Source organism: Takifugu rubripes, chromosome 1 (assembly GCF_901000725.2).
Source record: "Takifugu rubripes chromosome 1, fTakRub1.2, whole genome shotgun sequence".
NCBI lineage: Eukaryota > Metazoa > Chordata > Actinopteri > Tetraodontiformes > Tetraodontidae > Takifugu > Takifugu rubripes.
Window position 1 is genome coordinate 5,955,007 of NC_042285.1, and position 27,461 is coordinate 5,982,467.

The following is a 27,461-nucleotide window of genomic DNA, read 5'->3' on the forward strand; positions in this document are numbered from 1 at the left end:
GGGTTAATTCATTATTTTTGTGATATAGCATCTTTATTTTCAAAAAGTTTCTCCAATGTATAAGATCTGATATAAAACTCACGTCTGTCTTTAATAAACAATTTTAAGTGACAAAATTGTTGTCTTAGAAAACAGGGCTGATTTTTAAAAAAAAGCCTAAAATATATAAAGTTGCAGAATATAAAATTTACATGAAATCCAGTTTTTCTTTTTTGCTATAAATCTAAGAAAAGTTTTTGAATCTGTGCTGTAAACTGCAACAGACCAGAACATCTATACTCTCTCCTCAGTATCATAACCCAAAATGGGAGCCAGCCACCGCTCTGCCTCCTCCACCTTCATATTCTTCCTCTTGGAGTAGTCATCCACCTGAAGAGAAGAGAAAATACAAAAACATATTTATTGTTATATTCTGAGATGGAAAAATCATTAAACACAGAAGGATTTAAAAGAAAGCGCACATGCACACATACTGAAGCTAAATGACTCTAAGAATAACTCTGTAGTAAAACTCTCTAGTGTGATTAAAGATTGAACTAGATTACACCTGTAATTATAGCTTTATAGTTCAAACTTTAATTAGTACAATAAGTTCCCTATGGTGGTGGTGGTGGTGGCAGCATCCTGTACTTTTTTCAGTGGCAAGGTCTGCTGATGAGACAACAGATAGTGTTATGGCAGATCTCCTCCCAGACCTGGACTAGGGCATCAGTCTCGTCGGTCCAATTGACAGCCCAGACGATCAAATTTGATCAAAGACTAGGGAATCATCAGACCGTGCCTTCATCATCTGGGAAATGCTGACACACTCCAACCCGGACCATGTCCCGAACCAGAAGGAAGTCATCTGTCTGAATTCAAACAGGACCCCCCAAAGAGTTTCACCAGCTCATCAACAAACTGGGCATATTGGTGGATGTTTCAGGCAGCAGAAAATTACCGTATTATAATGATGTCTCCAGACTCTCTCATGTCTACTACATATGCTCAGTGTGAACCTGCTGTCTGGTATAGTCCAGACCATCCCCTGGTATATATATGTGCGCTTGCCACTATATTGGCTGGCACAGCAAACCTTCTGACCACAGAAAGTATGTTTATACCATCCTGGGGGAGCTACACTACCATAGCAACTTTTATGGGTTGCAGATGCTACTCATGCTACCAGTCCTGGTGAGAGCTCTGGTAAAATGCCAAACTAGCTAAGAATCAGACACAAAGAATACATAATAACAATTAATGTTCAAATTACATTGCAAACTCAAATGAGCTGAGATGTGTATGCTGAGTAGTACCTGTTCCTTTGTGATCTTTCCCACAGCAAAATATGTAGATTGAGGATTGGAAAAGTAAAGCCCAGACACTGAAGCAGCAGGTGTCATGGCAAAAGACTCTGTCAAACCAATGCCTACACAGAAAAACACATGCAGACACATGGTTATGAGTAGTGAAATAACCAAGAACATTAAAATGTTAGGTTTTAGGGTTTACATGAGCAATATAAAGAGAATATAAAGACACCCATTTTTGCCCAGTGTTTGTTTTGGAGGGTTTTGGCATAAATCGGTTATGCTTGAATGGTCCCAGAACAATGGCTGCAACAATGTATAACTGTTAAAACTGAAATATAAAAATTGATCAAATCATGCAGGATCAGTCCATCAGCAGTGTATTCTGTGATCCAGCTGAAGAGCTCCTAAATGGCTTCTCAACCCACGCTTTTGCCTTTTCAAAGCAGTACTATAATAATATACTATGCAAAAGTAGTTTTAATTTGGCCCTGAGGGGAACATTTGAAAGTAGTAGAAGATGATGTGCTGTATACAACAAAATACTGCATGTAACAGGGCAGAGCGGTTTAAATGCTATCCTAGAATTTTGGGGGGGGGGAAAGCATCTACAGTAGGTGGGCTAACCAGTCTTCTCCTGTATCTCAGCAAGGCTCCACATGGTGGTCTTTTCTGTATGGTCAGGCTGGCTTGGATATCCAGGAGCAGGTCTGATCCCTTGGTATCGAACGTGGTGGAGGTCTGAGGCCTGAAGGGTTTCAGTAGTGTTGTAGCCCCAGAACTCCTTCCGCACACGAGCATGAAGCTCCTCAGCAAATGCCTGCAAGGGAAAAATAGTTTAAGTGGCTAGTGTCACCAATGGACAATGTGATGTGAGGCACAGATTATGTCCTACCTCAGCAAGTCGGTCTGCTAGGGCTTTTACCATGATGTTACGATAGTCATCTCCCTGAGTTTGAAACTGCTGACTCAGCTCCTCAGCTCCAAATATGCCCACAGCAAACAGGCCAATGTAATCTGGCACTCCACTGTCCACAGGCGCAATGAAGTCAGACAGACATAGGTATGGTTCTGAAACAGAGCTGTCCTTCTCCAACTGTAGGGAAAATCACAGATGTGTTTCCATCTCCTAAAAACCAAGAAAAAAAAATTCCGAGAGTGCCGCTTAACGTCACCTGCTGTCGTAAGCAATGGAATGTGGCAATGGGCTTGGTGTCTCTGAACACAGAAACATCCTCTTTGTACACATCGATGTCGTCGCCACTGCTCTGTGCATGCCAGAAGCCCACCAGCCCATGGGCCTTTAAACTGCCACTGCTGATGATAATTTTGAGTAGCCGCTGCGCATCTTCAAAGACCTGTTTTGCCTCCATACCTGCATAGAATTTAAATACTCAGAGATATATCTGTCATTAAAAGAAAACAAAAAACTTTAGTGCTACATGTAAATCTTGATCATCAACACATCTATTGATCCATCAACACACACACTCAGGGACAGTCTTGTGTTTGTTTGGTTTATTATGAAATTAATAGAATTGTGTTGCAGTGCCTCAACAAACAGCCAGTGTGTTTTTTATATTTAATAATTGAATTGTTCAACTGCCGTCGACATCCATCTGCTACATATTTATTATGCTACACTATGAAGTCGTTTAAAGCATCCTGGGTTAGTCACCAACAGTGGACTTTTAGCTGATCAGCAAGAACACTAAGTAGCGCGCTCAAGCCAACTCCTTATCTAGGGACTAGGGAATAGGGAACAGGAGCGTGATTTCAGATATCGACAGGTCTTTGTCTCTGGGAAACTTCTTGCACGCCTTCAATGTCAGTTAAACTTGTGCAGTCCCTGATTGTAAAGGAAGTCACTTTAATATCAACAGTAGCAAAAGCCTGCTGTAGGTGCCGTGGAGAGATTATACTGAATCATAGGGAAACTGTTTTTTATCGTCATCCAGTCTGCATGTTGGCATTTGTTTTGAATGTCCTCTTCTTAATAGTGAGACTGATTTCAAATTCCTTTGAGATCTTTTTAAATCCCTACTCAAACCAAGCTCAAGTTCCTACAATCCTCTTTCTCATGGCCCAGGCAGCTCTTTTGATCTCACCATGGTGTTCACGCTCACTTTAACTGTCAGGAATACCAGAATAAGTGCCAGAGATTTAAAGCTCCTTCAAAATGCTGCCTAACAATGTTCTAATCATGGGCACCTGATTTGATACATATACTGTATGTGTTAGTTTAGCCATTATAAGTGTGAATATATGAGCGGTAAATTGTTTCATATAGGCAACATTGTGCATTTGTGCATATTATTTCGCTCATTTTCTTAAAACAATGTTTTAGATGTATTATGATGTGTTGATGTACATAGTGATGCTTTACCATCTCTATGTGCCTCACCACTGTACTACTGACAACTTGCAATTTTACCTCAACCTACAATTATAACAAAGAACCCTCCCATACCTCAAAAGTCTATATTATCAAAGGCTACATTGAAATATAATACCAATAGTCTTGTCATTGAAGATCCTGGGATAGCTTCTGTTAGGGTATTTGCCCCTCAGCTGCCACACATCAAAGAAAGGCTTCCAGTCAATGAAGTCCAACAGCCTGTTTAGGTCATAACATTCAAACGCACGAGTGCCCAAAAACTGAGGAGGAACTGAAGCATAAACACAGAGCCGAGATAGAAAATAATCACAAATATCAATATGCATACTTACAAACTCAGTGACATCCATAATACTATAACAGAGGATCTCTGATTAAAAAAGAAACGTGATTATTTACTTGGCCTCGCCACAGACAGCCAATCGATATGTAACGCCTTCTCTCTGGCTTTGCTAAGAGGCAGATAATGACGAGCCTGTGGCCAAAACAAAGGGAACAATTTCAATTATCAATTAAATACTGTGTTGTGTTGCACAAAAATTGACAGGATTTTACCCATTTCAGTTTTTTGTCTAAATTTGGGACATGTTTTACCTTCAGGGAGTCATAGTGTTCTTGTCTGACTTCTTCATAATCTTGTTTTAGCTCCTCAAAGTAATCCTCTTTTCCCATCTCGTCAAGGAGTTGAGAGCACTTGATGCGCAAAGAAATAACATCACCATTTTTTTCCTCATGTATGTTTTCAGAAAACAGTTTATATATTAGAAATGAAATTAAAGTGTTAAGCACTTAATCCAGACGTTAGGCAATAACACCTGTTTTGGACAATAAAGCTGTTACTACATACTTGAACTAAAGCCATCAAGACTTCCTGCATCTCAATCCTCTCATGAAAATAAAGAAAGTCCTGAAAACTTACCACAACCACACTTCTAGAGGCATCCAAGACATGGATAACAGGGGCCGCGTATCTTGGAGCAATTTTCACTGCTGTATGAGTCCTACAAAAAGAATGTAAATGCTCCTTTAGGTCTTTCCTACTAAAATTATTTCTCTCCGGTTCTTTATATCTGGACAACAGTTATACAATCTGAGAAGAAACAAGAATATAAGAATGAATTGGAAGTGATAACATTGCAGATATAATATAGTCTAAAAGTAAATATGTAAACAACATAAATAATACAGTATCATTCAATGCAGAAAATAATTGAAAATAAGTCAATAGATAGTTAATATGGTCTGTTGGGCGAAGTACAATAAATATGGGTTTACTTGTTCTCTAGTTCCCTAAAATGTGCTGGAAAGCCCACACACACCTCACCTGCTTGTATGCTGTACTAAACCTAAACAGTGATTTTAATAAGCAGCAAACAGTAGGGCTACTTCCTGTGACTCAGGTGGTAGTGTCATTATTTCATTCTCAGGTTTAGACATGTCAACCTGTCCTCCACCAAGACTCTAAATGTCAAATTGATCCATAAGCTACACCTCTCATGCATGAATGTGCATGAGTCGCCATCTTTCTAGATGATCAAGTAGTAAATCATAGTCTACTGTGTGTAACAGCAGATTTGAAAAGTACTTTAAATAGTCAAGAGATGACTACAATGGTACTAAGTGCAATATTTATACTGTTAAGTCACTAGAGTGGGTTTAAAATGTTGGCTTCAAAAAATGCACTTTAGTGGGCTTTGTGTATACTTAAGGAAGATAATCCAGGAGCTAAAGAACTGTAGTAAAGGATTGTCTTTAGTGCGCCGGACCTCTACAGTCCAATTTGAAAATTGACTCTTTTCAATCACAGACTACTGGGTGCATGATAATGTGCAGCTTTTGAAGACATGACTAGCAGGTTTATATTACTGGATTTTCTTAAACAGGCATGTAATACACAGTGAATGTAAAAAAAATATATGAACCACTGTTAAAATGCCAGTTTTCTGTGATGTGTAAAAATTAGAAAATTATGGTTCACCTACCTATAACTTATTAAATTTACCTATAACAATTCAACTTAAAAACAAACTGACATCTTTTAGGAGGGAAATAAAAAGTCAAAAACCTAGTAAAATTGTTTCATGAATATTGCACATCTTTAAACTAACAGATTGTTGGTTTTATTTCAGTCAAAATTAATGCAATAGTCCAGAATTACACTTTTAAATGCAAATAATGTGTGTGTGCGTGTGTGTTCGTGTGTGTGTGTGTGTGTGTGTGTGTGTGTGTGTGTGTGTGCAAAATTGACTCAAAATCTTATATTTCCACTAATTATGGAGGATTGGTGCTCCAATTCTATTGTGTGGCAGAACCAACTAATCAAAATGAACAGCTCTTAACCTAATGGCCCTCTTGGTGGAAAGTTTAAGCATGAAAACAAGACTGGACAATCAATCAACATAAAAGAGTTCTCGTTTAATCTAAGCACTGTCCTGTGTTTGAGCTAAATGAAGTCACAGCAGATCGACTATGAATCTGATTACATTTTAATTGTTGGACAGCACTTATTCTATTATAGTGAATCTTGATTTGGCATTATTTGTCCATTCCTCTTTGGAAAAATATGTAAAATCTGTCAGATCTTTCATTCATCATGTACAACTCTATAGATGATGACCACAAATGCCTTTTCAGTCACATACTCTGGCTCTGGCCAGGCCCATTTTACATCTAAGCTTTGGGTGGTCATGGTTTTGTTAATTCAAATCTATGTGTTGGGTCATTATTCAAGAAAGATGAAAGCCTTCTTCATCAGCATTTAAATAGACACCTGTGGGTTTTGAGCCAAAACTGACCAATATTTGGAACTGTTTCTAATTCTCTCTTTCACCCTTTTAAATCATTTTAGGCAACATCTCAGAAAAAAATTAGCAAACTGATGGTCTTACCTCCTGTTTACAGAAAATAAACTAAACCCAGTGTTCTTGGTTTGAGTAACTTCATGTTAATTAACAATTCTCAATTAGAATGCAATTATTGTTTATTTTACCAAGTCTTATTGGCCAAAATGTTTATGTTGCTGTCCTTGAATAAATGACAACTGTCCTTAAGATGCAGGTCTGTGTTAAGCCGTGCGATTGCAGAGAGGCTGTTGGATTTCACAATGTAAAAGCCTGTGTATTCTTAACTGCACTGAGCAGCATAGACGACACTGCCCTGCTTCTTTTCGAGTGTTTTGACCTTTAAATTGACCAAAATCCAACACCTCATTTGGGCTGGTAGGCAAACTGGAGGGGGCCCAAGAGTGGTCTAACATGGTCGCGACTGATCCAGGATCTCTTTCTAGGGTCTTACATGATGCGTGAGGTCCATGCTTTGAGGACCCTGGGGCTCACACATTCAAGCCTCCGAACTTTTCTTAGTGGAGTCCCTTTAGTTACCTACTAATCTGGTCAACAGTGATGCATAAAGAGCTCATTACGATTCTGCATTGCCTATCTGCAACGTGAATATGTTTCCTGGGCAGATGAGGTTCTTCATTTATGCCTCAGTGGACTGTCATCTCATTCACTATAGAACCCCCCACCAAAACAGTAGAGGCCTGATTCACTATACAACTTCCAAAATTTAGATCCAAATGTGCAAAGAGGAGCAACATTCATTTTTTACATTTACAGCCAGTCGCAGCACAACAGTGCAAAAAATTTAATTTGTCACTTAGCTTAAAAGGGCTTAGAGGCTATATGACCAGGCATCCATATTTATGTTAAATGGATGGCAAATAAATTTAGATCAATTTGGCCAAAATGATAAAAGTTATGATATAATATGAAGTAAAGTCAAAGCAGTGACAACCAGAAAGTATGCAGTTTGATGAACCAATCTCCTGATTTTTGTGGGGTGTGCAGTCCCCATCTTTGGGAGGTGTGCAGCTTGTCTCTGTCATTTATTTCCCTCCTAAAAAGAGTTTGTTTTCCAATTGAATTGTTCATGTTACTGGTCACATTAAAGGTGGAAAAAGTTTTGACATGATGGAAAAATAAATGTATTTTTAACAGAAGTCTGCAGGGTTTTTATATCCACTGGAGTTTTCAATGATATATTTGTTACTTTGATGTGGTGGCTCCTCCGATTAGCAGTGGTATTGTCATCCTCAGTCTCTCCATCTCTTTGGCAACATAAATCATTTCTTCTAGAGACGGGGTGATTAGGCCAGAGAGACCAATGATATCTACAAGAAAAGAAACAAGTGGATGCCTCCCTTTTTTTTTTTTTTTACAATCATCTGACCAAGAGATTAAACAGCAACTAGATTTAAGAATTAACGGCTTGTGCACACAAACAAAAATAAAACAGTCTACAAGCAAGGAGATCTTACCAATCCAGGATTTGGCAAAGATCACCTACTATCTAAAATGAAGAGCGCACCTGCATTGTGTACGATGGCCTCTTTGAGGATCTTATCACAAGGAACCATCACACCAAGGTCAATCACTCTGAAAGATAAGGATCTTAAAATTTAACGCAACATGCCATATATGCCTGGTCCTGCTCAAGGGCTCTTCCTGTTAAAGATTTTACTTGCTACTATTGCTTGTTTGAGGGTCAAGCTCTGTAAAGAGTCAACCTGGATAATAACAGATGCAATATAAATAAAGTTGAGTTAAAAGTCAATCTTAAATCCACTATAACTTTAAATATATAGCAATGGTTTTAACATGCTTATGACCCAAACCTGGCCTGTACATAGGATGAAACCCCAAGCAAATACACACATGAGAAAAGCAAGACAATAGCAAATTCATGACATTATAGCACTGTCTTCAGTCTCACCTGAAGTTGTTACAACTTAGCACCACACCGACAATGTTCTTTCCAATATCATGAACATCCCCCTTCACTGTAGCCAGAATGATGGTACCCATATATGGATCCTGACAAAAAGGGGAAACTCAAGGAATCAGCAGCGTTGTACTGGACAAAAAAATCAAATTCCATTTTTAATTAAGAGAGAATTACCAGGTCCTGAGATGATTCTGACATCATTTCCTGTCTCTCCTTTTCCATAAAAGGGATCAAATATCCCACTGCCTTCTTCATAACACGAGCTGACTTGATGACCTGCAAACAAAAAAGGACATCTGAAAATGCAGTACGTTACCGTAATTGACATTTATTTAGAAAGACTAGCAGCAAAAGAAATACTGTTTCTTGGATGTTTAAGAGCCAAAATCCAGCAAGGTTTTCTATTCTACCCGGTAGATAACAGTTTTCACCTTGGATCTCAGTGAAAGCAGTTATCTGCATGAAAACAGCTTTCTGTTAAATTCTTGTTTAGTTTGTAGTTAAGCTGTGCTAGAGCCCCACAGCCTTTCCATTATAGGCTGCGTTCTGTCATTCTGAAATCTGAACTGTTTATCAGCTCTTGCACAGTTAATTGACACAGTGTCAAATAGTCAAATATCAATTTGGAATTTGCAAAGTCGTGCAAAGCCCCTTCCTTAAAACAAATAATCTATACTTGTTTTGACAGTTATTTAAACTTCATTTGGTACCTTTTATACTGAGATCAGTAAATATCTGCTATCGGATTTAACAGCTTTGCTCGTTCCCATAATGGCCAGACTTTTCAAATCAGTGAATACCTAATTTGAATATGGTAATGTGACAATATCACATACATATATAACAGATTATGAAATTAGATTATGATTAAATTAAACCATCTCTGTAATAGTAGTAATACATAAACAGTACCAAGTAATATCCCAAAAAGTACCCAAACTACCTGTGGCAGGAACATCTTGCCAGCTCCAAACAGGTCCCCCACTATCTTCATACCATTCATTAATGGGCCCTCAATGATGTGAATGGGCCGTGTGTAGTGGTCAACCTGAGCCTGGCATTCTTTAACATCATCTATCACATATTTATCTACTCCCTAACAATCAAAACACAGAAAAATACAGAAGAGAAATTATTATTATTATTATTGTTCTGACACGGGAAAAATAACATTTTTATATTGTTTATATTGTTCATACATTTTAAGTAAAAGTTAAGGCGTCCACACAAAAATATGCTAAATATTTTTCACACAAAAATAAACTAAGAATGCAGTTACGTATTTCTGAAGATACCACATATACGTGAGTCATGTAAAAAACATCTGAACATTGGATCATGTTTCTGTCCCCTCAATCCTCAGTACAATAACTTGCTCATATACACACACACACACACACACACACACACGCCCACACACACACACACGCCCACACACACACACACACAGCCTTTCCTAGTTATTCATAATATGTTGTAGAACTGCTAAGCACTTATGGTTACCGGTAGATGCTATCTTCATACCCTTGCCTTGTATCTTGTACAAATTAAATTACTGAATTGTAATTATACTGAATATTTAGTGATTTTGTGGTGTAGCGCTTCATCTTGTCTGCAGCGATTTAAATGATTGCTTATGTTTTGAGGCACTACTTGGCTCATACTCACTTGTCCAAATTACAACCAAGTAGAATGGCCCTGATGTATATAGTAGCGATCCTGATTCATAAAGCTCTCAATGGCAGGTCAAAAAATACATTTGACAGATACTTTTGTTTGATATGGTCTTGGAATCACTGATCTTTTATCTGCTGCTTCAAAAGATCCAGAAGCATCATCATAGACTCATCCCCCCCTTTGCATACAACCTGTTTGACTCCCTCAGGTAGACATGCAAACAGCTTTTTCCTTTGGGCTGTTCAATTGCTGAACAATCAGTAATCCAGTGCAACTACAAAAGAGCTGTTTCTATTAGCCATCATCTCTCAACTGCCCTACATTGCTTCTTCGTATAAATTAATCTGATCAATTTATTAATAGGGCACAATTTGAAAAACTCACAGTGAGGTGTACTAACTTGTCTTGCCAGCAGTTTAGACCTTCATAGCTGTTGAGTTATTTCAGTGGATAGCAAAGAAACTGTGGCAAAAAAAGCAGACAGTAAATGTCCTGTTACCTTTACAAGAGCATACTCAAGCCGTTCCTCCACACTTCCTTCTCTCCATTCCTCTGTGTGATCAATCTTCTTTCCACGCTTTACAATGTTCTGTGAGCAACAGTTGTGAAGTCAACACATCGTCAAACAACATACTGTAAATCAACATGCTAGCATGTTGCTAGCATAAGTTGTGAATACCTGAGCATAGGCTAGTAGATTTTCTGTCGCGTCGGAGTCTCTGCTCCAAATTAGATTTTCACACAGCAGCATCAGCTCTTTATCGATGTCATCATATACTGGCAGGTTTCCAGCATTCACTATCCCCATATCCATTCCAACCTGTGGAGAAAAGAAAAAAACAATGGGAACACCTTTCAGTACTGCAGTATTATATGCAATATACAGGTGATATGTTGATACAGATACAGCGGCAAGCAAAGGTTTGTGACCTTGTACAAATATTTACCAAGAAAATTATTTTCTGGATTCATTTATCATGAAATGTAATCTGATCATCTAAGTCAGGGGTATTGACAAAGAGAATAGTAGCAATAACCTCAGCAAGCGGTTTCCTGTAGCGCTAGATTAGAACTGAACATTAAGAATTTTGTTCTTCCTAGCAGAGCCTCTTTAGCTCAGTGATATTCTTTGGGCATCTCCTGTGTATGGCTCTCTTCAAGTTATTCTAGGATTTCCTTCACCATAATTCATGGTAGGGGATGTTTTCATGATGTTAAATCTGCCCTTTTTATGTCAGGTCTCCTCCTGCATGTGATTTCTGAATTGTTCAACTTAGGTTTATCAGTCCATAAAACATTTTACCAATACTGCTGTGGAGTTTAAACATGCTTGTTGCAATGTTGACTTTGGTAAGTAGCGGTTTCCTTCCCAATGTCCTGCCACAGACACTCAAATTGTTCACTGCTCTACTGTTTCTCATACTGTACTGTATGCTTATGAACATGTGTTTACTCATTCTGATGATGCCTTCAAATCTTTGGCTATGGTCTGAGAGAATTTTTTTTTCCAGTTCCAAACTATCTCCATTCCTACATCATTTGTCTAAATGTTGATGAATTTATAGTTTTCAGAATTACTTTGTAACTCTTCAGCTTTACTGTATGCAAATCAGCAATTCTTGATCGTTGACCCTGTGAAAACTTTTTTTTGGCAAGGCAAGGTTTACATAAATGTACACTTTTGTGTGTAAGAAATAGATTGTGGGTGGATTTTATTAATCAAAGTAGTAGTAGTCCACACCTCCAAACACATTTTCTTAACATGACTCTACTCTCTACATGACTCTTTACATATATTTTAATGATTAATAAGTGCCTGTGCTTGGCTTTTCATTATTAAAATTTTCTCTTTATTTTCTAATCCATCTTTACTTAAATTGCCTGAGGTACTTACCTTAATAGCGTGGTAGAGAAAAACTCCATGCATGGCTTCTCTGATTACCTCCATCCCTCTGAAGGAGAAGGACAGGTTGGAGAGACCACCACTCACCCGGGTCCCTGGCAATGTCCCCTGTGATCATGTCAATAATATCATACAAGGGGGGAAAAAAAAGACCAAATTACCAAAATTCAGAATGTGTCACTTAATCATTCATAAAGGACAGATGTGCTGGTTAATTTGCTTGGTTATGATCCCAATTTATCTGCCCCAATATAAATGTCATAAAGTCCAATCGTAATTGGGATTTTTCACTGCTCATTACCTTGATGAGTTCAGTAGCTTTGATGAAGTTGATGGCATATTCACTATGCTCATCAATGCCTGTGCCAATAGTGAGGATATTTGGATCAAAGATGATGTCGTTGGGTTTAAATCCCACTTTGGTAAGCAGCAGTTGATAGGCTCGTGTGCAGATCTCCACTTTACGGTCAGTATCTGTAGCCTTGATGATAGCACACAAACGAGAGTGTTTGGGTGAGTATGAGTGTATTCAGTACAATAATGCAATCATATATTTACCATTCAAAAATGTTTACAGGAAATTATCACCAGGAAAATATGATGGTCAAATGACACAATAAAGTGTATCTTTGATTTGGCTTTTTTCCTAATCTTGAAAAACAGCATATCAGTAGAAAGTGACTCAGAACCTGTCCTTGCTCATCAAAGGCCATGACCACCACTGCTGCTCCGTAGCGCTTCACACAGGCTGCTTTGTTCAGGAAGTCAGTTTCTCCTTCCTTCAGACTGATACTGTTAACAATACATTTCCCTTGACAGCACTTCAAACCGGCCTCGATTACAGAGAAGTTAGATGAGTCGATACACAGAGGAACCTGGGAGAGAATAGACGAGAATTTACCGAGCTGGGTAGCTTTAAAGACCTCACGATTTGCAAAGCAACTTTACAAAGATGGTGAATGATACACATATAAGCAAAAAAATACTATTTTGACTGCAGGTCAAATGTATGTCCATTAGATTAAGATTTATTAGATTTATCATTCTCATTTTTAACTGCAACAAATTGTAATACATTTTCATATTTTCTGGATTTCTCATATAAATCAGAATCTTTCTTCAGATTTTGTTTACTCACATTGTGTTTATTACTGAAATTAAAAGGAAAAAGAAATAGATTTTGCATTGATTTCCAAAAGAATAAATTTGTGCATCATATTTTTGCCAATAACAGAAATTTAGTTAATTTTGCTTCTATCTAAATCATGTTTTCTGGTCCAGAACCCAGAACCCAGTATCACCTGCGGCTAAGAAAAATTTAAATGTCTTTTAAGGAACTCATTTGTCCCAGAAGGACAATCAAACTCTTATAAGCACTTGTCAGTAGAAAACAGTAGAATAAACAATTGAGAAGTAAGACAAATAAACAACAGGTTGAAGAGAAATAGTAAGTATAGAGACATTTATGTACACATGTGCACTTATTGATTGTAAGAATGGTAATTAAAATCATATATATATTAATGATGAGGTAGTTAAACATGGTGCAAATAGCAAATTGACCATGTGGTGCAATGGTAGGTACAGGCAATACACTGTGCACAACCACTCATTTAACTCCACAACATGTTACTTTCCCAGGCTCTTTAAACTATTATAAATAATGAACCTCAAACCTGAATCCTGAATAAAGTAGAGGAGCAGTGTGGGCTTCCTTCGGAGAATACCTATGTGTCCATAACTATTAGGGTGCAAAATTACTATGGAACTACCGTAAATCTGTTTAGTTCAGATCTGTTTTTGATCAACTATTTGTGAAACGACACCCACAGCCTCCGAGTCAGATTGTTCAGCGATGTTTATGGTTTTCCGTCAGTGTAATCCTCCTGTTTAAGAAGGGCCACACATGTTTTTAAGGCGAGGGGATGAAGGGGGCCATGTCAGTATTCTTTCATAAGGCCTTCACTGGCTAACCATGCAGTGGAGTAGTTCTGCCAGCACCGGAGGGCGAGAGGTCCCTGCTAGCTTCACATTTAATTATTCTCATATCTTTGGCAGTCCCGCACCTACACAGTCCCCCAATCACACACACTTTTTTTTTTCAAAGTAGTGAAATCTCCTTTGGGCCAATTTTTCAAGAGAGAAATAATCTGCCTAACAATTATACATGCCCTGATATGGGCTTCCTGTTTTTCACTCTCCCTGATTAGACAAATACACATCATCTGATTTGCCTAAATTCAATAAGCATGAAAGTTTATACAGTTTGGAGTAGGAAATTATGCACAAAAATGGGATCAAAATGAAAGTGTGCAGCTTTGTGAGAGGTTGACAGGGTATTGGTGGTGAACGGGGGGAATGGGGATCTGGATAGCCCTGGGAAAAAAGGCAGCCCATCTCCTTTACAGGCAAGGCAGTGGCAATCTAATGTGTACTACTCCAGCACCAAGAATAGTGTGGAGGGGTGTTAACACTGAGCTCAGAGCAGTGCAGGCAAGTTCTGTTGTGAAGACTGGTTGAGTAGAACCAGCAGGATATAGAGAAGGTGATGATGCTCTTAATTAAGGTATAATAAAAGACCTCTACTGTCTTTGTTGATATTTTCTATTCAGGTCTCCTCCATTTTGAAGGGGAAATTCAGCACGCTGTCAAAGATGGTAGCGAGGTATTTGTATTCATCCACAAGTTAAACAGGCTGTCCATGGATTGTCCGTGTCCACAGGAGCTGCTAGTTGGAAAATGTCACGAGCATCTCTTTGGTTTTAGTGACATTTAGATCCAGGCAGGAGATGTGGCAGCAGTCATCTTGGAGGGTTGACACATTGCAGCAGACAGGAGGAATGTGCATATTTAACCAGATACGAGATAGATTGTGTGGATCTGTAGTCATCAATATAAAGGATAAAGAACAGTGGCAAGTGGACACAGCCATGAGGAGAGCCAGTCTAGGTGTGACGCGGGTCAGAGAAGCTGTAGTTGAATAATACTATCTGTGACCGAAAACTGCAGTCACCACAGGCTGAGCTGGTCATTCAGGGGGAAGGGTGATGATAGTGTCAATCAGCGGGTTGGTTACCTTTAAAGGCTTTCACAAAAAAGCAGGGGAGCTGAGACCTGTGAAGAAGGTGTTACTACTAGTGCTCAAACTGGGCTTTGAATATCTAAGGTGTTGAGAATAATCCAAAAATGGAATACAAAAAAAAACAAAAAAGGAGCACCTGCGTTGGTCCTGAGTTGCAGCTTTAACACTGGCTACACGTGGGTGCATCAAATTGTCATCAGCATGTAAGTGTGTTAGTTGGCGAAAAATGTTTTTAAAAGGCTAAAAACACAAAAGCACATGCATTTAAAGACACTGTAAAACTGCTCACAGAGCCGGCCTGTTGACCACAAATGCAGCCACCTGGAATCGGAAGATGAATTCAGCCAAAACATAAGTTAAGAGAGTCAAATTTAGCATGTAATGAGTCAAAATAGGAATAAATCAACGCATTGCATGATTTTGTTTTTGATGTACAGATGCAGTAAAGTCTTATGCAAGTTAGAATAATAACATAATTCTCTAACACGTCTCACATAACACGACACTGCCATGACAATGCATTTGATGTCTGAAACTGGATGTCCCATACTATTATGTAAATGGTCTTTTTTTATGCAGCACCCTCCAAGCACACACCAACTACAGATGTAGGATATTTGGGGGTTCAGTATCTTGCTCAAGGACGCTTTGACATATAGTATGCAGAGGTCTGAGGTTGAATCTATGACCCTCTATTAGTTAAAGTGACCACACTGCTACCTGGTTATGATCAAAGTAAAATCTAATTCTTACCCGTGCAATATCTGGATCTGAAGCAATCAAGTTACAAAACTGGGCCATAGCTGTTACCCCATCCAGCATCCCCTCATCCATGTTTATGTCCAAGATCTGGGCCCCCATTTCAACCTGGGCTTTAGCAATGCTAAGAGCCTCCTAGAAAACATGAAATAAAAAAAGACTTTTGAAAGGAATCAAACAGGTCTGAGTCATACAATCATGTGAGGACGAATAAAAATAACATGTGAAACCGGGCTTACCTCACATAATCCAGAGGTGATCAGCTTGGCAAACTTGCGTGAGCCTGCCACATTACAACGTTCTCCAATGTTAACAAAGTTGGTGTAAGGACCGATTTTAAATGGCTCCAAACCTGAAAATTTGGATGACATTATTATTGCGGACATAATAAATGCTACTTTGTCCTTCCTTTCAGTACTTACCAAAACCTTTTGAATTTTTTTATTCTTTATTCTATTTTCTCTGGTGATCAGTTTTTTTTTTTTAAATTTGCATTAAAGGTTGTATTTGTGATTTTATACAAAAACAAAATTGTTCCCTTATAGCAGCTCTTTTACTTAGAAGCTTGTCTCATATGAGGACAATTAACAACTATGTAGGATGTCTACTGCTCATAGAAACTACGAGAAACTTGAATAAACTGTAAACCTACCTGCTCCCTAAACTAGAACATGTTTGCACCAATCAGAGGGCAGGAGTGTGGTTCTCCATTGTTTAAAGCTGGGGAGGGGTGATGCAGCTTTCCTGTCTTTATTATTAAATTAATAGTGATGTCACTTCGCCGATGCCGTTTAAGATTTGAATTTAATGTTTTGGTAAATGTATTGCTCAATAAACAGGATGGGAGAGAAAACAAACTCTTTCTTTTCCTCATTTTCGGCTCTTTCTGACACCCTTTATCCATTATGTTTGCTGGAACTATGGAGCATAATTGAACAGAAATGAGCGCCTGTTGTGCCAGATTTTATTCCCTCTCACTAGGTCAGAATACTGTGTAGTTGTACAAGTTTTCAGACAGTACAAGTGCATCAAAAATAGATCACACAGAAGAAAATTGGAAAACAGAAATGTTTTAAATTATTAGCCGTCCTTTTCAGTCATTTCCAGTCTGGTGTAATAAAAACACGACTGTAACCCTGACGCATAATGTTGCAGATGGATTTATACTCATTCTGTCCTCCCTTTCCTAATTTCCCTCTCTGACACAATTTGTGTCAAGAGTTTATACACATTTTCTTATTGCGCAGAAACTTCTTAAAGGTTTATATGACAAGGCTTTTTGGATTTTTGGATTTATTTTTATCGATACTTATAAATGACTCCTTTCATTTTACAAAAACTGCTGATTTAAATGTACATGTCACAGTTTAATTACCTGACAGCATCAAATAATCTTGATAGACATCAGATGGAGGAACTCTTGGCTGGCACATCCTGACGGCTTCACATAGAGCTCTGTAGGATGGATGACATTCAAAGTTCCGAAATGATGTTTCAACCATGAACAATAATAAAAATAATTTCAGTGAAGCCAGAGACCTGATATGTTCAGGAGTAGTGCCGCAACAGCCTCCTACAACATTTACGAGCCCATCTATGGAAAATTCCTGCAAATTGATCAACCAAAATAACATGAAAATGAACATTTGAGCTCTAAACTACAAATGAACAGTGGACTGCCTGAAGACATCTGTCATGACCTCCTAAACCTTCACATTTACTGAATTCACAATTACTGTCCTTTTTTAAATAAACTGGATGATGAGGTCATCTCGCGAAAGCTTTTCCACATCAGAAACTTTGGTCTAGATTTAGGGAGGTGGGGTTAGAGGGGCTGAGGCATAATGCAAGAACCCATAAAGGTAAAATCTGGCAGTTCGTCTCTCCTTAAAATATATTCTAGCCTGCAACAGACACACTGGTCAAATGAAACAAACAAAAAAACCCAAAGAAACAACCTTTAAATTTGACGCAGTTACTTCTGGAGATTCATCATATTCTCCAAATGTGTTGGGAAGACCTACAACAAAACACACAGAAAAGGTGGTTCAAAAACATACAACCAAATTTAAGCACCAGACCAGAGTTGTAAATATGCTGTTGATAGAAAGATTGATAAAAACAGCTGCAAATTCCCTGGCTGTTGGTGGGGGTGATAATGTAATTCTGAGGGGCAAGGATGAGATCAAAATACTTCAAAATAGTTCAAAAGATTTTTTTAAATCAATTGCCCATTAACTGCTAGGGCAGCAAACATCACAGACTCGGGGGAAGATGAAGAATTTGGAGGTGTAGAGAAGGCGCCATTACCACTGGTACCAGCCAGGTCTCGCTCCGCAATAGAAAGCCCAGGTCCAAGTGGAAAATGAACAGAGCCCCAGCTTTTAGATAGGTGGAAGACATGATTGAGCAGTTTAAGATTCACGCACAAGCAGCCCCGTCTACAGATCCTCGTGGGTCGGTGATAAGGAAGTGGACGCCCAGACTCCCAGCCCAAGTCACTGGTTACTGTACCCAATTAAAAAATCGAAACTCCGCCAGATGCCCGAACAGGGGAGGACATGACTGAAGTGTGGAAGACAAAGGCAAGTACTTTTTGTGTTTAACATGGAGTCTTCCTCACTCTAATCTCCTGTGATGCTTATTGTGGGAAAAGAGACTATACTTAAGATGGCACATGCTCCGGTAATGGTAATGTGTCTTTAAACATCACTTGAAGCCACAAATTCAAAATTTTCCAACTGATCGCAGAGTCCAAAAAGGCAATTACAGCAAGCCACCCTGCTACTAGATACATTAAAGATGAGTGTAAGAATTATTACTGAGGTCTGATGACTACGCAGCTTGATTTTACTTTATAAAACTACAACACAATAATGTGTACAACACATATATCAAGCAAACAAAAACATAACTATGAAAAACCTATTGTGGTTTAAGCTGCACAGTAACACAAAATCAGTTGTAAGAGGCTGCTAAAGTTTTGGGATATTGTACATTTGACCCAGACCTTGTAGATAGCAGATATGCAAGTTTTTTTTAAATAACATTTTCACTGCTGTTAAGCAGCGGTCAGCAGCTAGCACATTTTAAATGTAATAAGTCTTTAAACTAAGCGTAAGGAGTTTTCCAGGTAAAAGCAGAGAGAAGGTTAGCACGCAGGACACAGAAGGGTAGCCAACACATAGGTGAGTGGAAGCTGCTAGCCAAAACTTTTAACAAGGTTGTGGGGTTGATGACTGGACGTTAGCAGCCAGAGGAGTAGTGGAGCAGATGCCAATACTAAGAATGAACATGAAGACAAGAGCAAACTCAAAGGCAAAACCAATAATCAAACAAATCCTGGCACAAACAGCAAACTATAATTTTAAAGAAATGGAGGTTACCTGCATTGGGGTAACAGATAACAAAAGCTGTTGTGCATTTTCCAATAGCCTCGATGAAGGGCCTCATCTCTGTCGCCCCCAAAGCACAGTTCAGACCAATGCTACAGCATATAGAGGAACCATCAGGTAAAATATTATTGTTTATATGTAACTGTTTAAAAAAATGCTATTTTCAGTCACTCACCATAGAGGGTTAGCATGTGACACGCTTACAACGAATGCTTCGACTGTCTGACCAGACAGGGTTCTTCCACTCCGGTCAACAACTGTCCCTGATATCTACACAATGAATAGAAGAACGCCATTAAACAGAAACCTGTCAGCTACACAGCACTATCATGCATTTATAAACTAGCCAAGACTAAAGATGTCGATGAAAGTGCATTTAAATATTTTCATCATTTACGTTAATTAACATACAAATATTGGCTTCCGTTTGTAGCTCTTTTCGAACAGAAGGTCAATGGCAAACAAGGCAGCCTGAAAAGAGAAATGCAGAAATCATTTGTTACACCACCCAAAAAACCCTAAAATAAACCATATTGTTAATTATTTGTTTGCTTTTAAACTGCAGCAACACTTAGTCACAAATGCCTTCAATTACAATTTCTGATATCATTATGGCCAACATATATACAATGGCATTAATCAGTCATATAAACCTGTTTATGAACTTGTTAGTCTAACTTTGGCTGTTTTCTTTTGTGGGGATAGCAAAACAAACCATTCGCTTCCATTTCTCCCTGTCCTGTGCATATATATTCATATATATTCTCTCACGACTGCGGGAAGGACTGTATGTCCTGTTCCCCTCCTTCCATGGCTGCCAACATCAGACTGGAAAAAAGAGGGAGATTTTCTGGAGTAGTGGATGGAATGGCCTACTGGCAACATCCCTGCCCCATCTAACCCTACACCACAAATCAATTACAAGGACGTAAACTAAAGGACATTTATTGGGCTATAAATCTATAACTACAATGAAATCTGGCTCAGTGTTCTTCATAAAATATGTGTTGTGAGCATATGTCTTCAGGAGCCATCAGTAAAAACTTCATCAGAATACAAGGACTCTGCAGTCCCCTTGGAACCAAATATGTTTCATAATAACAAACACAAAATTTAATAAGTCTCTAAACAATGCAGGTGTTTGTGTGCAAGTGTGTGCACGTGTGGAAGACAAAGAGAGAGAGCGAGAGAGAGAGAGAGAGAAAAGGCATGAATACGTCCACTTTTAAGCCGATAATACCGTGTACGATCATGATAGCGATGGTTGTCTCTGTGCCTTCACTGACTGTTAGCATTTACCACAGTTAGCATATTTGCTAAAATTGTTTTTCCCATTGTGTTCTAAAGAACAAATCTGCAACAGTCATTGTGACTGCAACATATATAATACACTCAAAATGTCATTTTGTCAGTATGTCATTTTGTAGGGGTGTCTAATTGTTAAGTGAGGATTGCTGTACCCTACAGAGTGCACTAAATATATCCCATAATGCACTGTGCAAAAGTACTGAATGACTGGCTCCATAACCAAGCAATGTATCCCATCATCCTTCCCTGTTACAGGTGAGAAGCTCGACATGCCAATTCTTAATTAGTAATCAAGATAAATATTAATAACACAATAATACATCAACATACACATGTCCAGTGAGGGTTTCATATTTTTTAATCAGTTGAAAAAATAATTATTATGCAATGGTACGATGCCGTTTAAAATGCCTTGGCAGCTTATCGGTGGGTGCCCTAAGTAGTGCACTCAAGCCAACTCCCCATCGAGTGAATATTGAACAGGGAACACGTGTGATTTCAGGCACAGGCAGCCTTCTAGCTTTTGGTTGCTGTTTGCTCAATTTGCAAATATTGCTGCCTCAAGTCGGGAACGTGGGACGCATGCAGTGACCTACGGTACGTCGTGACGGTACGTAGTTTGAGGGCAGTTGATTAGGGTTGCCAGGTAACCAGGCACCATGACAGGTGATACAGTTACAAATTAGGAACAGTGAGGGAGAAATGGTTGAAAACTGGGAGACTGGAGTTGGCAGGTATGCCGCCTTCTGCCATTCTCTGTCATATATTTGGTCTTCCATTCTCTCAAATGACTCCTGATTTTTCCCCCAGACAAGACAAAACAAGTGAAGATGACACAACTAAGAGCCACCTGACCAATGTATGTGGGGCTTTGCAGTGAGGGGTGCTCTGACCGGTTCCAGGGAGAGACCCTGGTAAACCAAGGACAATATAAAAGATAAAACATATCTTTTCTTACTTCCCACATCAATAATGAAAATGTCTCAGAAAAAAATGTGTGGGTGAAACCTACCTTAGCATTGGCAGTGTCAAAGATGGTTTCTACAAGAAGGATGTCCACACCTCCATCCATTAAACCTCTGACCTGTTCTGTGTAGGCTTCTACAAGGGCATCAAATGCTGGAGAATACAAATCCAAGAAAAATATATGAAGGACAGAACTGTGGGGGACAAACAAACCAAAAAAAAACAAAACTTACTGATGTTCCTGAAGTGAGGTCTTTCCACAGAGGGAGACACAGATAGTGTCTTATTGGTAGGGCCCAGTGCTCCAGCCACATAGCGTTTAACACCTGACAGAGACATTCATGTAAAATCATAGCTACAAAAAGCATTATCTTGTGTCAGTAAATAAAAACACACACCACCAACCTGTTTGGCTGGTCACATCATCAGCTGCCTTCCTTGCCAACTCAGCAGATGCTCTGTTTAAGCGATAAGCCTGCACGATAAAGTTGCTACAGTCAAACATCAAGCACAAAAACAATTCAAAAGTCAAATTGTTCAGTAAACCAAAGTAATTTTGCTCTCCATGAGAAAGTGACTCTAATTAAAAAAACAATCCTTTTAATAACATTAAGCCACATTTTTTTTACATGTTTAGCCATTTAGAAGACGGTTTTGTCCAAAGCGACATCTCACACAGCCACATTGCAATTTACCCTAGTTCATAAAGGAGGGTGGAAATTGACTTTCATTAGCAAGTATACTCTCCCACATTTATTTTAAAATACGGCTCTTCACTTTCAAAACCTGACACAAACATGCTCCCTCATGCCTCACAGAACTCTTCGAAACATACAGCCTCCCCCCCCCCCCCCCCCCACACACACACACACACAAAGGTCCACCTCTGCTTTACTCCTTGTCCTACACAACACTTAGATCTCTTAGCCAATCTGCTCCCAACTTTGGAATCCACTACCACAGGATATACCCAGGAGTTTCATAAGACATAAAATAAAATGTGTTGCCAGTCATAAAATGTACTGCCACTTTTAGTATTTTACAGCGGCCCTCGATGTTGTGTTCAACAACAATTGTGTAACATTTTTACTAAAAATTCCTACCTGTCATGTCTTCCTTAGCTTGTATAAATATTTTGGTGTTGCTGTGAAGATAAAATGCCCCCTGAATGGCATGAACTTAGATGTGAAAGTCTTTTTGATATCTTAAGTAATATAGGATTTTTTTTTACTTGTTTTGTGAAAAGGGGAAAGCGACAAACTGCAAAATGGGAACCCCAGGGGATTTCAGCTCTCAGGTAAGGCCAATTAGCCTCTAGTGATTTTTTCCAATATCATCATCCAATCATCCAGGTTATGGAATCTAAAAACTTTACAAAATACCACGACTCCTCTCAACTTGTCCCAAAAATCAGTAACCGTGGTTTACTTTTCAGCAGTTGCTTAGCAACTAGACATCCATCCATTACAACAAGCTGGCAAAGTGCATGAATCAACTTCTACTGGACTTTGAAAAGAAATCTGAAAATGTTTCTCTGATCATTCCAGAAATGTCTTCAGAAGATACTTTGCTGTCTTTATCAAGGTCAAACGAAACCTTGATGCAGATGCCAACTGTGTCCAATTCCCTAAGTTTGGACTGTTATTAAGAAATTGCAATTAGCGGGAAACAGTGAACGTCAGGAAAAGGTCTGGAGGTCCAGGAAAAATATCAGAGAAATGCTAGAAAACCTAGCCAGGATCTGTCCTTTAGCCTACTATAGTTAGTGTTTCAATTGTTTCAAGAACTTCTTTATTCCTATTTCTCTTAGAGTCACCACGGCCTGCTGTTGGAAGGCACAAAAGCCACACCTCAGCATTCCTTTCTCTAATTCCTTTTGGATTCATGCCTGACCTTCTCCTACAGTTTTTCCTGTTTATCTTCTAATAAACTACAATTTGCTTTTAAACACTCATGTCCTTCTCCTACTTGGTCCTTGAGCCAAGATATGACATGATGAATGTCCAGGGACTACAGTTGAAAAGTCGCTATAGCTAAAAGGGTTCATTTGTGTTACTGTTTATTAATGAGCACTGTCCCTGTAAATCTTAATCGAATAAATATAATAAACACAATAATCCCTGACTGACTACCTCAAGGGGCACACGGTGAAGGTTTTGGACCTTAAAACATCAGATAGTCTGGAAATCACATCTGTAACTTCATGGTTTTTGGAGATAATTGGATTTATCTTCCACTTCCTTAACTGTTCACATTAACAAAAGTTTTGACCAGAGGTGCCCCAGATTTCGAATGCCACTGTATATTTTGTTAAACTTTGTGGTCAGAGATCAAGCTTCACCTTAGGTCGTGGGTGGATAAGTCACTTCATTTAAGCCTACAGTGACAAGAAACTGTAAATGTCAACAGGAGGACCAACAAAGTCCTGCAACAGGCTAATCTCAGGCAGAATGAAGACATCACAAATGATCTACATGGTACTGTTATTTAAATACAGACTGAAGTGAAGTAATAATCAATACAACACTGCAGGATAAACACCTTCACCTTGTATTCAACAACAGTAATGGTGAAAATAGCATTTTAAAATGCAAAAAAACACAGCATTTCAACTCCTTGCTCAAGGGGAGTGCTCTGAATGTGTTCTAGCAACCCCATCTGTTACCAGCACACCTCTTAAATTTTGTCCACACCCGGGCTTGACCCAAGATCCTTCCGCTTCTCAGCCCAGTCCCCTAAGAACTGAGCAACCAGCTGTGCTTCACCACATACATAAATCTCCACTTTAGTTTTCCTCTTTGCCTCTGGCCTGGCAGTTCCAACCCAACATCTTTGCCCAGTATATTCACCATCCCTCCTCAGTCCATGTCCAAACCATTTCAGCCTTGGCCTCAAAATACTTTATCTCCAAAACATCCAACAGACAGATGAGTTTATGATTCTACTATAAAATATACTGTCTTATATGTAAATATACTGTTCCATAAAGAATGCTCACTGATACCTTTTAGGCTAGCTTCTACTACTCTCCACCACAACCTCATTAACTGTTTCTCTGTAGTTGCCACAACCCTGAAAATCTCCCTTGTTCTTAAAAATCAGCACCAGCACCCTCATCTCTTCAAAGACTTCCTAACTTCACCCTTACTAAACTTTTCCAGTTCAGCCATCCCTTCAACTCTCTGTGTTCTTATTTTTCTCATTCATCAGGTCTTCAAAGTACGGTACTCTCTATCTATTGCACTTCTGGTATCTGTCACCCTGCCCTGCTGAACGGCCTTCCCATCTTACCTTCTGTCCACAATTCACCTAGTCGCCTTATCTCCTTTCCTTCTACTAAAGCTCTATCAAAATACACAGGATCACTTTTGTGATCTTTCATTTAAGTTTCATTAAAGTATCACAGTCGAGGTAAAGGTCAAGGGTTTCTGGTCCTAAAAAAGGCTGCATTGTTTTAACATTTAGAAAAATGCCAGATCCACATGTGAACTGCTGGAAACCATCCTACCATGTGCTCCAATCCATAATCTGCCTGGGCGACAGAGGTTCCACTGAAGGTGTTGGTCTCTATGATGTCTGCACCTGCCAGCAGGTAGTCCTTCAAACAGGTAGAGACAGAGAAACCACTCATCGTCCTTCAGGACAACAGATTCACAGATTCATTAAGCACACTGTGATGCTGTGTGCTTAATGTATGACATCACACAGGTATACACAGGGGACAGGTATACCTTGTGTATTTTGTACACAATATCTGGACGTGTGAGGCTCAGGAGGTCATTGTTTCCCATCAGAGGATGAGGGTGGTCTTTGAATACATCCCCTCTGAAGTCGCACTCCTCGAGCTTTTGCTGCTGGATCATGGTTCCCATCCCACCATCCAGGATCACGATCCTCTGCTGAAGTATCTCCCGGAGTTCTGTCTCCAGCGGACAGTCGGTGGGATTCGCTGAAGCATATTTGTCTCGGTGGGTGATGCCATTACCTAATAGATCGATAGACAAAAAGAACATAAAATAATAAAACCTAAAAACCTAAATACATATCAGTCAGCTACTTAGTTAGTTACATAGTTAGTTACTTAGTTCGTAGCACACGTTGTGTACAAACTAGACAGAAGCAAGCGAACCCAGAGAAGAGCGCGTTGAGCTTAAAGCTAAGCGTTAATGTTACCTGCTCCTGCAGAGTTTGGGAGGCTTGTGTTTGTTGAAATCATTCTGTGAATGAGTAGTCGAGAAAGAACCTTTACGACTCTGCGAGTAAGTACAAGAATGTTGCGCTTTTCTGGCTACTACGGCGACAATCGGAGAGAATAGAGAATAGTTCAGCTGTCTGGTTGAAAACGGCGATCAGTAAAATAGACGGAGGAACTTGTGCATTTCCGGAAAATGCTTAAAAATAAAAGCACCGCCGCACCACAAACTCCACTGATCATTAGATAAACCGAATGATTCCTGAAAATTGAGCTTTTCTGTTAATCGCCGAACTAATGTTTTTAACGTCTGTTTCTGAAAACTGCTTAATGTCTGTGTTGCATTGAGCCGGCCAACTTCTGACACCTGTCAACAGCCCAGGATGCTGTAACAACATTCCGCTATTCATCTTGTTTTCTCTCAGAAACAGAATTTCAGATTTAGCCACACATGTTTTCTATTGTTTTTCTACATGTTTTCTTTTGGTTTAAGGTCTGAGAAATGGGCTGGCCTCTCAACCACGTTAATGCTGTAGGTCTGAAACCAAGATGCTGCTCACTTTAGGGTCATTGTCATGTTGAAAAACCCATCATGACGGCATTTTCTCTTTTGGAATAATGCAACAAGACCCCTTCAAGATTGTTTATGTATGTATAATTGATCCATGATCCCTAATATGTGGAAAAAGAGGCCCAACACAACTGTATGACCCCCAATGACTCATTTGACACAAACGCCACAATCCTCGCAGTCCAAATTGGGACCCCGAGACCCAAAGAAGGCCAGTTAAGGACCTTTGCAACAACTTCTCACTGATACTGATAGTTGTCTTCACTTAGAGGTGTTCCAGTTCTAGTTGAGACATTCTTTAAATACTCAGGATTATCATTGTCTATTCTTTTTTAGTTGTTTCGCCCTCACCATTTAATGGCCTCACTCATTGAACCCCTAACTGCTGTTTTGTTGTGATTTCAAGCAACCAAATATCTGATCTTTTCACTTTTCTGTAAATTAATAACAGGTTTTTTTTCTACATTTCTTAATTTGGATCAAATCAAATCGATCTTTATTTATATAGCGTCTTATACAATCAAAATTGTTTCAAGGCGCTTTCCAGAATCCCAGGGCCTAACCCCAGACAAGCAACAGTGGCAAGGAAAAACTCCCTTTTAACAGGAAGAGACCTTGAGCAGGACCAGGCTCATGTAGGGGGACCCTCCTGCTGATGGCTGGCTGGTTAGAGAGAGAGGAGAAGGGGGAGGACAGGTAGAGGATAGAATAGGTAGGAGAGGAGAGGAGAGGCATAGAGCATAGAAATACATACAAAATACATTATACTGAATTAAATTGAATTGAAAAGGCTGCTGGAGGGAAGAGGAAACCATGACCCAGTGGGGTGACAGAGGCCTGTCAGGTGACATCACTAGTGTGAGTGAGAGCTTTGTTGATGAGGTCTTTCTTTACCAAAGCAAACCAAAAATGTTCCAATTTATTCTTTTCAACCCAAAATATTAGAAAAGTATAGCACCTTGTTGAATTGACCTTTAGCAAAGACACTGAAATATAAGGCCATATAATGGCATTCTAATATTTAAATTTAATAAGGCATGTTATGTTATATAGTTATGGTTATGTTATAATTCACTTAAATATTTTACAAAAATGTTTCATTAATTGAAATCTTCATCAGTAGTATCTGTTTCTCT

The 27,461-nt window shown here is 39.0% G+C and overlaps 1 protein-coding gene across 1 annotated transcript; it reads right to left on the minus strand.

The window, feature by feature from the left end:
- mtr (5-methyltetrahydrofolate-homocysteine methyltransferase) lies at positions 1–25,933 on the minus strand. Its single transcript, XM_003976980.3, has 33 exons — positions 25,736–25,933; positions 25,294–25,547; positions 25,071–25,160; positions 21,968–22,037; positions 21,796–21,888; positions 21,609–21,715; positions 19,700–19,759; positions 19,464–19,558; positions 19,280–19,380; positions 17,852–17,913; positions 17,433–17,500; positions 17,269–17,348; positions 16,133–16,245; positions 15,888–16,028; positions 12,742–12,927; positions 12,354–12,533; positions 12,044–12,160; positions 10,829–10,969; positions 10,649–10,738; positions 9,416–9,568; positions 8,647–8,748; positions 8,461–8,561; positions 8,056–8,123; positions 7,738–7,858; positions 4,607–4,688; positions 4,282–4,380; positions 4,087–4,162; positions 3,803–3,958; positions 2,465–2,664; positions 2,185–2,385; positions 1,917–2,109; positions 1,296–1,408; positions 1–369 (listed from the first exon to the last, which is right to left on the minus strand). Exons 1-33 carry the CDS (start codon positions 25,776–25,778, stop codon positions 274–276), a joined length of 3,852 nt encoding a protein of 1,283 aa, XP_003977029.2. The 5' UTR covers positions 25,779–25,933; the 3' UTR covers positions 1–273.
- Positions 25,934–27,461: the final 1,528 nt, after the last annotated feature.